Source organism: Trichinella spiralis (assembly GCF_000181795.1).
Source record: "Trichinella spiralis strain ISS 195 chromosome Unknown Scfld7, whole genome shotgun sequence".
NCBI classification, from domain to species: Eukaryota; Metazoa; Nematoda; class Enoplea; order Trichinellida; family Trichinellidae; genus Trichinella; species Trichinella spiralis.
In genome coordinates this window covers 216,089-226,446 of record NW_003526946.1, presented here as the reverse complement: position 1 = coordinate 226,446, position 10,358 = coordinate 216,089, and the positions used below count along the sequence as shown (strand labels likewise).

General features: G+C 30.7%; 2 protein-coding genes across 2 annotated transcripts; one reads left to right on the top strand and one right to left on the bottom strand.

Moving 5' to 3' along the window:
- Window positions 1-1,397: 1,397 nt before the first annotated feature.
- Window positions 1,398-2,042, top strand: Tsp_11441 (putative LSM domain protein). The gene has a single exon (XM_003372958.1). The coding sequence runs from the start codon at window positions 1,398-1,400 to the stop codon at window positions 2,040-2,042; it is 645 nt and encodes a 214-aa protein (XP_003373006.1).
- Window positions 2,043-4,130: 2,088 nt separating this feature from the next.
- On the bottom strand, window positions 4,131-9,778 carry Tsp_11440 (sodium-dependent multivitamin transporter). The gene is made up of 20 exons (XM_003372957.1): window positions 9,744-9,778; window positions 9,179-9,225; window positions 8,567-8,594; window positions 8,169-8,202; window positions 7,822-7,847; window positions 7,374-7,387; window positions 7,078-7,225; window positions 6,821-7,022; window positions 6,694-6,759; window positions 5,982-6,616; window positions 5,817-5,914; window positions 5,656-5,726; window positions 5,484-5,570; window positions 5,227-5,414; window positions 5,076-5,144; window positions 4,864-4,945; window positions 4,619-4,684; window positions 4,484-4,525; window positions 4,312-4,375; window positions 4,131-4,258 (listed from the first exon to the last, which is right to left on the bottom strand). Exons 1-20 carry the CDS (start codon window positions 9,776-9,778, stop codon window positions 4,131-4,133), a joined length of 2,130 nt encoding a protein of 709 aa, XP_003373005.1.
- Window positions 9,779-10,358: the final 580 nt, after the last annotated feature.

Below are 10,358 nucleotides of genomic sequence, written 5' to 3'. Positions count from 1 at the left end.
GGTTGTCAAATTCCAATCAGTAGAGTACAGGAACCATGTTTACAAGCGATCTACCCCGAAGCGTCATCGCATACCCACTCCATTCCTAGGGCGTGCTACGACGCCGCTTCCGGTCGGAACAGAGTTAATTATGGTCGTGGAACTCACAGAAAGCATTGAAAATCTAGGAACAAAACTACAGGTAGGTCAGGATACTAATCTTGTCATTTGTCATGTAGTGAGAAATACTAGAGAAGCTCGTAGAGAAATCCTGCTTGTGTAACAAAATTGCGGATCCTTTCAGTTTTAGTTTCAGTCTGGGCATCAGTAGACCACTGTTGGATTTTTCCATTTGCTGTCAACTTTATTGAAGTAATATTTTGCAATTAGATTTAAAAGTCAATTAAAATCCAACTTTGACTCAATGAATATAATGTCAAGACCTGAAATACCATTTTCAAATTATAAAATTGTAAATTTTTCAAAATAATACTTGATTTTCATTATACCTTTATTTTTATTATTATAAAACAATTTTGTTTTTCGTAAATATGGGTTGTCGAGTTAATTTTAAAATTTGAATAATTATTAAACTGTAAAAGTTTGCCAGATTATTTATTTATCATGATATTTTTAACGTGTTCTTCTGTTGTGCAATATTTTACATAATTGCTCATTTTTTGTATTAGATTGGCAATTTGTCCGTAGTGCTTTGATTTTATTAATATTAATTGATAATTATGTAATTGACTGAAAATGAAGATAGTTTAGATCAAAGAAAACTACCACCGTTGACAAATATTTAGGTTTCGTTAAAATCAATATATTGCCATTGAGAAGGAAGGCGTTTGTTTCAGTTCTTTAGATTGAAGCATATTCAATAGCTAAAATTTTGGTTTGATGTAATTATATCCTGAAATTTCTGTAAACGTTTGTGAATTTTTCTAGATTGCATGTTATTCTCTTCTGTTTGTGATGTAATTTGCCCTAGTTGTAAGTTTGTTGTAGTTGTGTTTTGTGTATGTTTGTTCTATAATATTTTGTTTGAAAAATGAAATAATCTAATTCGAATAAATTGAGAAAGAGAGCATAATTTATAATTCGCCTTGTGAGCTTTTTTGGTGGCCAATATTTTAAATGAAATTTCCATTAGAGAAATGTGAAGTTAGTTCTTTTCAGAAACAATTTCTTAAATTCTGTTATATTTTCACAAACTTGAGGAATATTTAGAGTTGTCTTCAATGTTTTATTTGAATTTCGTTGCTTATGCTGCATATCATTTTGTGACATCGTGTTTGTGCGTTGAAAAATATTGATTTGGTTATTATGAAAAGAATGATTTGCATTAATTATAGCTTTTATTTTGTTATTCACGAATTTAGGAAATCCAGCTCGCGTTGTAAAGAGAAGCTATAAATATGATGTCTACTGCTGAGAAAGATTCGCTGAAGAGGAAAACAGACATCTTTTTGCCTGGATTTGTTGCTCAGACAGCACTGGTATATTTTTCAAGAGAAGCTGCGGATCAAACGTTTGTTCAGACATTTTCTTGTTTAAATGCTTGGGAAGAAAATTTGATATCAAAATTTGGTAAAGTTGTTCAATTGTTAAAAGCATACGACTCATCATTGGGAGAGAAATGTGAAAAAGTCGCTTTACCGCAACGCAATTTGCAAATACTGCAAACTAAGAAAAGTGCATTAGTTGTTGATCGGTTGGATCGCTGGATGCGGGAAAGACGTCGAGTGAAATTGAAAATCCGAGGACAGACAGGTCTCAGACGCGAAGTGTGCGGGATATTGGTCGCATATGACAAACATTGGAATATATTTGTGGAAAATGTTGATGAAATTTATTACCGCAGAAAATGTGTACGCATTTTTGTGAAAGGTTCAAAAATTCCGTTGGACACTGTGCCAAATCGAATGCGCTACGAAAGTGTCAAAAAGTTAAGCTCAAATGTGGAATTGGTGAAGCGACACTTGCCGCAACTGATTATAAGAGGTAGCAGCATTATGATGATTAGTTTGGCGGACGAGGGTGGTAGCAAAAGTGAAGAATAGAAATTTATGTAGCTTAACTGAACTTAACTCCACCCATTTTTTTATCTTCACATGCTGAATTTGCATGTTATTTCACTTATGGCTATGATTGGTTAGACTAAGCCTTGTTTAATAGGCCTAGCTTTTGTGTTTTTTATAAATAATTAAATTTTAATATTTTAACCCAAAAATATTGTTGTTTTTGCAAGTGATTGGAATGAACTTTTGATCAGAATGAAGATATCTGGATAATAAATTATAATAAATGCTCATGAAAGTTTACTTTTGTAGCTTCAGTGTTTTTCCTTTTCATAAATGCAATTACATTGATCATAGTTTTATTAGATACAGAAAGTTGTGTTTGGTAGGGTGAAAATGTTGGAAATCGGTTAGTTATGTTGGTTGTGGAAGGCATATGGTGGATCATTGTTGAGAAAAAATTTCAAAAAGTAATTTTGATAGATCACATATTTAGGACTTCGAAAATGCTGTACAAAGTTCATATCTGAAACTTTTCAACTTTTTTATTTCTGTGCTGTTGGTAATTGAGAAGCGGACAGCATATATCAACTGTAAGTTTGGTCGTATAATTATGCAGAAGGATATTTGCGAAAAGGTTTTCAGTGATGGATTTTATATTTTTTATCGGAGAGATTTTGCAATGGATGTACAATTTCAGTTGCAAATGTTGTTTCTTCTTAAGAATGCTTATTAAGAACAGAAAAAGTACAGGCCTGCAATAATTTTATTTATTCAGATTTTTATGTTGATATATAATTTATATTGTTGATAAAAATGAATTCATATAATATCTTTCATTTCGTAGAACATAAAATTTATTTGCATGTGTTTTTTATTTAATTTAAAAATCTATTTCAGTGATTAACATAACAATAGATTTTCAGTTTCCAAATAAAAAGATACAGCGAACAGTGAGACTGTAGTTGTTTTTTTTTTGAATATTCCCATGAGATGGCGCAGCAGATTCAGTAGAAAAAAGTGGCTACTTCAGAGAAAGCGAAATACTGGCTGTTTTGCAAACTAATTGCCAATGAAAAGCAACAACTTTGACGACTCTAAATCACATTATATTCTTAGCTAATATGTAATTCGTAAGTTGCTTTCTAAAGAAATGGCTCTTTTAAGTAGCATTCAATTGCTTCAGGCGGTTTGCACAATTTTTACAGCTACATGATAAAATTTTGCTTGGCATAATTTTCAGTTAAATATGCATTTTGAAGCAACGGATTTTGTTTGGTCAAGAATATTAAAATCGATTAAAAACGTTTAGAGAAAGAACTACTACCCACATCCATCCATACCATTCCAAATTGAATTTTTTACGAGAAATATTGCTTGCTGATCAGGGTAAATTTTGAAAACCCTTTCACTTTTATTTCACCTGAAATAATGATCTTCTTTAATAAGTAAAATGAGAAACTGTGAAGTCTATTAAAAGCATTCCCTTTAAAGACGAATACGTTTTACTTTAAAAAAAGTAAAAAATAAATAAATAGATAGTAAAAGAAGTAAAAATTTTTTAAAGAAAAAGTAACATATTATTACAAAACTAATGTAAAATACCACTACAATTTGGCCTATATCATAAATTAATGAAGTTAATAACGTCAAAGGTCAGATTTTGATAAAACACCCATCATCCAATAACAGATCAACGTCAAAAAACTAACGAAATTGCACAATTTATCTACCAACTAGTGTTCAACGTAAAACAGACAATGAGAGAAAATGGGGGAAAATAAGTGCGGACAGTTGGAGACCATTCCATTTATATCATCATACATGTACAACATACAAGGTGATTCATAATGCATTTACTTTAATAAATAGATAGGAGGTAGATATGATGCACACATCAGTAAATAAACAGTTATAATCTTTAAAGAGATAGCATTTGAACTGATAATCATTTGTGAAAAAATGTATTACCATTATATTACTTTTAGTTCAAAAATAACAACTCTGTATATTTTTAAAGGAATACTCTATAATGCATTGTCTTTGAAGAAACGTAAAATACGTAGAATAGAACATCATGAATTAAATGAAAATGTCCTCTATCAATAAGAAAATCCTAAGTGTCCAGAATTATTTGTCTGATTTCATCTCCATCGCTGAATCTTCAATATTTCCGTAGTACTTTATAAAACAAGGACACAGTCGTCGAGTTATCGGAGAAATCAAACGTTGGTCGACCTTTTCACCTTTCAAAAACCCTAAAATAACGATTAAATAAATTTATCTTCCATTAATAGCACAAAAACATTACCTGTGCAAGCGCTGACAATGCTTCCAACAATTATGGTTACCAAAACGCCAATAAAACTGTAATACTGGTAAGATATCTTGTAAAATTCAATCAAAGAACCGCTAAAAGTAATAAACAGACAACTGCATAATAAACATATTTTACAATGCTATATTATTAAAGTTCCGTTAACCCGCCGCCGTTTGTTGACCCTCGAATTACCAAGGGGGAGGGGCTAAAATTGACCCCACTACCACTTTATAAACACTTAATGTCGCCGCTATGAAATCGGTTGATTTTTTCAGTAGCTTCCTTTTGGAAAATTTACTTTCATAAAAAGTTTGTGAAAATTCTTTTCAGCAGGCTCAACACGGAATAGTTGCCCTACAGCTAGCTGCAAGCAAAAGATTTGTAAACTGGAGCACTTTGTCGCTGACTAATGCAGTTGTAATTTTTTCTGTTACGCTGTAAGGCACTTATAAAGTACGCTGATCAATCTCAGGAATCTGCATATATGCATTAAAAAGTTAAATTATAATAGAGGCTATAAAGGCTGCGCAAGTCTTAGCAGACTATAATGAATAGCAAGACGAACAAGTAAAGATGCAGCAAGCCCATACGATGTTGCGGAAAGCAAAAACTGCCCTTTACCAAGCTAAGAAGCAAATGAAAATAACTAATTGGCTTCCAAAGAACTAAATTTGTATCGGACGTTTCGATTTTTCACGCATTAGTAAGTAGATTTTGTATATGTGGATCAATGTATACAGTTGACCAAAACATACCTGCTTATCAATATTGTAAGTAAAGCTGCGGTTCCAATTTTTGTCCCCGATGACCGCGGCTTAACGGAACTTCACTGTACTAAAGCTTATTTATATGCTTTGTGAAGCCCTTTTGAACTTTTGAATTCACAAAAGAACCTTTCCAACATACCTTTCACCATAAATGGAATAAACTTCATTATAATTTGACATATTCAACGTCACATTCATTATTGTTACGTTGCTTGTACAACCCAGAGTATTCATGGGCAAAAGCACAGGCACAACTCCATGAAAAATGGCCCCAAAACCAATCCACAAGGTCACGATCAAGCTGCTTACTAACCCAACCATCGCTCCCTATAAAATCGATGTTCGATATTTGAATAGATCGAACTACTTTATATCATACTAAAGTAATTTTCTAACCTTTGAGTTGCAGAAAGGCAGAAACATGCCGACAATAAACACGCCAAGCAGTGGACCACCGACAATACCAAAAATGCTCAGAGATATCTGCGAAATTGTAATCAAATTAAAAAGAAATAAAACAAAATGTAGCTTTGTTTCAATTAGGTGAATAACTTAAAAATTTACCAACCTGCATGATAGTTGATTTCAGAGAACCAACAGCAAAAGCTAGACCAATAATTGCCAGTCCAATTGAACAAGCTGCACAAAAAACATAAAATAAAGAACAAATTATCAACAGATTATTAAAAATATTATTACAAAGAAATTTAGAAACAAATAACAATCGACTATTTGGCAGTTGTTGTTGACGAATGGTAAAATAAATCGGCTTTACAATATCTTGCAGCAAAACAGTCGCCAAAGCAGTGCATCCACTGGCTAACGTGCTTGAACAGAAAAAAAAATGAACAGAACGCTTACAAAATTACTGTACTGAATGTAAAATTATTTTACCTCAGTCCAGCACCGTACAACGCGCTGACAAAAAGCCCCGGTAAGCCAGTCAAGTGGAATAATTTGTTCATGACGTAGAATGGCAAAGTTTGATCAGCTTTATCGATCAAACCGTACAAACGTGGATCACACCACTGGTAAGTAGCGTAGAGGATTAGACCCACAAAAGTGAACAGAAAAATGAAAAATCCATTCAATGGGATGTTGAAGAGCAGCATCAGTTGGGCACTTTTCAAAGTTGGCATGGTGAAATAGCGCTGCACACCCATCTGATTTACCGAAAACAAGGTCAATATTGTAAATGAACCTCCAATAATGACACTCCAGAACGAGTGACGGATTCGAGGATCAGCCCGAATGTCGAAAAATTGTATCCTCTTTCCTTGATCAGCTAACTGCCAAAGATGCCCAATGCCGCCCAATTCAGTCGAACCAGCAATGATTACCGCCAGAACGCCGGATACAATCAACAACATCTGCAAAGCGCTTGTCCAGACTACCGCGTTGCCTCCACCCAGAGTTGTGTAAAATGTCGCAATCAAGCCAGTTATTAGCATTGACGTAGCTATGCCAAGTTCTGTTACCGAACTCAACGCCAATGCAGGAGCGTACAGTACAACTGCCAGATATAAAAACTACAACAACTGCGATTCTATTATTTAAATATATATATATATTGTGAAACTTTCGTAATTTTTTTATTTCGATTTACCACTTGAAAGCAAAAAATCAACGACGCCATTCGACGGACAATTCTGTTGAAACGTAATTCCAAATACTGAAAATATTAAAAAAAAAATAAAATAATTACTATCGAATATTGCGTGACATGGAGTAACCTCATAGACGCTTGTCAGCTTCAAGGGATACATGACGGGAAGAAAGATGAAAGCGACCGAAGGAAAAACAATCAAATAAGCAACTTCATACCAAAGAATCATTGTTCCATATTGATAAATTTCAACCGGAAAGCCGAGAATAGAAATGGCAGACATGTATGTTGCTATCAAAGCCAAAGCGACGGGAACAATGCCCAATTTTCTGCATAAATTTCATTTCTGAATAAATTCCCCTAATTTTTTTAATCTGCACTTACGACGATCCAATCAGCACTTCTCGGGCAGTTTTTCGACTACTGCCAACGCAAGCATAATAAATACCAATGGCAGCGGGGATCAATAAAGATATAACAAATATAACATAATCTACAATGGTGAAATCTTTTTTCACCAACGGTGCCATTTCTAAAATTAAAATATACGACTTTTCATCCTTTCCAAAATAACAAATTAAACTACAAAGAATTGCTGCAGATATCAACAATCATAGTCATATTTGAATGAACAGAAAGTTCACAATTTTACTAATGCTTCACGCTTCCAAATAATTTACTTGAACTCTTTGAACTAATAAAATATTGTAAACAATAAAAATTCACTATAACACAAAATAAAATATTATTTTTTTAAAAACAATTCCAATATCAAAAAAAACATTCTAAAACTGAAGCATCATCCGTTTAATTAGCGTAATCAACAAAGTGAACAATAAACATAAGCGTAATATGAAACTGCATTTTTGATGAAAAACAAAATTTAGCTACTTCAAATACTGCAGCTATGAATTTTGAATGTAACTTCAACAAAGCAAGCAAGCTTCGAGCAAAATTAAAACAATAACTTAAAAAAATACAATAAAATGGGGAATGAAAGTTGGAAGTGAATAAATTCGAACATATCAAAAAATAAAGATTGATGAGACAAATTGATGAACGTTATCAATCATAACCAGTATGCATTAATCTCAATAATAATGAGCTATATTTTGATGGGATACATACTTGGAAACATTTCTTTTATGAGCAATCTTTTGAAAAAATATAATATTTTATATTAATAAATAATACCAACAAAGCATAATAATAATTATAATACCAACAATAATTATAATACCACAAAGCTATTAATAATTATAATACAAACAAAAGAAAGAAAACTTTTTCTAATAATTCAATGCAAATACTTGCATTCTAATTTCAGATCTTCTTTTACAAAAATTAAAAATGACAAGTAATAAGCCAGTTAAATAATAAAAATATTTTCAAAAAATTTGAAGCCATGCCAATTATTGTGCAACAAAAAAAGTAATGAGTAGAAATTAAATATTTAGAATGAAAATGAAATCAACCGTTAATGGCAACAAAGATGCACCGAGGAAAAAGCTGAAATAATTCAAAATTACCTATAAAGTAAAAGTATCATGCACAACTGAAATTCATCAAATGTGAAGCTGAGTAATATAACTGACAAATAAATAGAATTAAAACATCACTGACAATTAATTTTATATTCACACATAACATGAACGAACATTTTCAAAAATAAAATACACAATATTGTTTGCTATTTCAGATAAGAAAACATAAATTGATAAGCTTTTAAGCTTGCATGACAAAAGTAAACATAATGTTGCAGAAAAAATTCCCAATCATGCTTTATCATATGATAAGTTTAGATATACAGATGCTTTGCCATTTAGTTAATGTCAATGCTAAAAGTAAATGTTAACAGTATTTTAAATCATACGTTACTTTTGATTGCTTTTTACGCCTCGCTTCAAAATTGAAATTCAAACTAATTAATTGGAGTAAAATGGAAGCTAACTTGTTTTATTTGTTTTATTAAAAATCATATTTCAACAATCTTTATTACAAAGCGGCTCTTTTTCTAAAAATAGAAAACAAGCTTCGACAAAACTAGATTCCATTTATAAAAACAGCCATAATATAATTATTAATAGATTAAAAATGAAAGCAAACAAACCATTCAAAATTAATTTTTAATTTTGACGTCGAATTTTGAAAAGCATTTTCCACTATAAATTGTCATCAAATTGCAGTCAAGCATAAATTTCAAAATTTCTCATATCCCCAGGGCATGCAAGTAAGAATCTGCGCCAAAAGTGCGTCATATCATGTTTACCTTATAATTAAGATTTATATGGTAAATATTCCACATTTTGCTCATGCTCAAGTTGGAACTTTTATGACAATTGATAAATGGAAAACACTAATCGATTAATCAATTTAGATTCGATTTTGATAAAATATTAACTCAAACTAGTGAAATCATTTCATCAGGCCTATCATGCAAGAGACAAAATAAATTGCCACTTATCACCAATGTTAAAAAATTTACTTCTTTCCTGCATTTCACTTTTAATAATAATTGTAATAGTGTAATTACTGAAAATAAAATAAAAAATTATACTTTTAAATGAATAAAAACTGAGCAAACAGCTATTCCAACAATCAATCAATCACATATGCATAAAAATCTTTCAAGTTGTGCCAATTTTCAACCAAAGCAGAAAAAGCGCAAATGAATAGTCGAAAGTTTCAAGACTCATTACCTCATAGAACTGATAATATGTAATGTAAATTTAAAAAATAAAAAAAATCAATTTGGTAAACTACAATATTCGCACAGTGGAAGCATACTACTGATTAACTAATTTACTAATTAATACAACCCAACAAAAACTAGGTCTACATATATTCACTTAAGACAGATTAATTTATCAATTTAAAATTAATAATAAATAAACAAATGCGTAATGTCTGCGAAATGTACTAGAGTACTGAATTGCAAGAGAGTGATAAAATTTTTCAATTGAACTAACTGTATTTTTGAAAAGCAAGGTTATAAAAATAAATTCAAATATCAAAAATTAAATTAAATTAAATTAAATTTGAGAAATCACGTGTGACATTTCTGTTTATTACATAAATAAAGCATAAAATATAGCAAAAAAGTTTTATACAATGAACTATAATTAAAATAATGCTACAATTTCTGTGGAAATGAAAAACTTTTGGGACAACTTTTTAGTAAAACAAAAAAAAACACAACAATCTATAAATTTAATATAAATTTTATAATATCATTAAAAAATTTTTTAAGTGGCATCAAATAATTTATTTAAAAAAATGGCTTTATATTACTGTAACTTTATTTTTTATTTTCATACTGTAACTCTTTATTTGCTTTTATTTTTCTTTTTACAAAAAATTTTATTGTTTTATGACATTTTCCGTTGAATATAGTATTATTCTGATGTTTTATAATAGTAAAATTATTGTTTTAAGTAATAAATATTCTACTGCTTTGTAAGAATGCATTTAATCTACTGTAGCTTGTAACAAATTTTATTTTTCACGTTTCGCTTAAAATATTTTTCATTTAATTGTTAAATTAACTAGATTTAAATTTTCATGAGTTATAACATTGAAATAATTAGATTGTTTTAAATGTATTTTGAAGTAGGAGAAGTAAACAAACTCAGGCGTGGTAGAATGAAGCGGCGTTTTAATATTAA

What these genes read in the sequence shown, in the direction of transcription:
- Tsp_11441 (XM_003372958.1), top strand. Translation starts at nt 1,398, where the DNA reads ATGATGTCTACTGCTGAGAAAGATTCGCTGAAGAGGAAAACAGACATC.
- Tsp_11440 (XM_003372957.1), bottom strand. Translation starts at nt 9,778, where the DNA reads ATGCTTTATTTATGTAATAAACAGAAATGTCACAC. An exon ending in CATCTTTGTTGCCATTAACG is followed by an intron (nt 7,848 to 8,168) that starts GTTGATTTCATT and finishes TTTTTTCAAAAG; the next exon opens with ATTGCTCATAAAAGAAATGT. An exon ending in TTGTACGGTGCTGGACTGAG is followed by an intron (nt 5,915 to 5,981) that starts GTAAAATAATTT and finishes TTTCTGTTCAAG; the next exon opens with CACGTTAGCCAGTGGATGCA.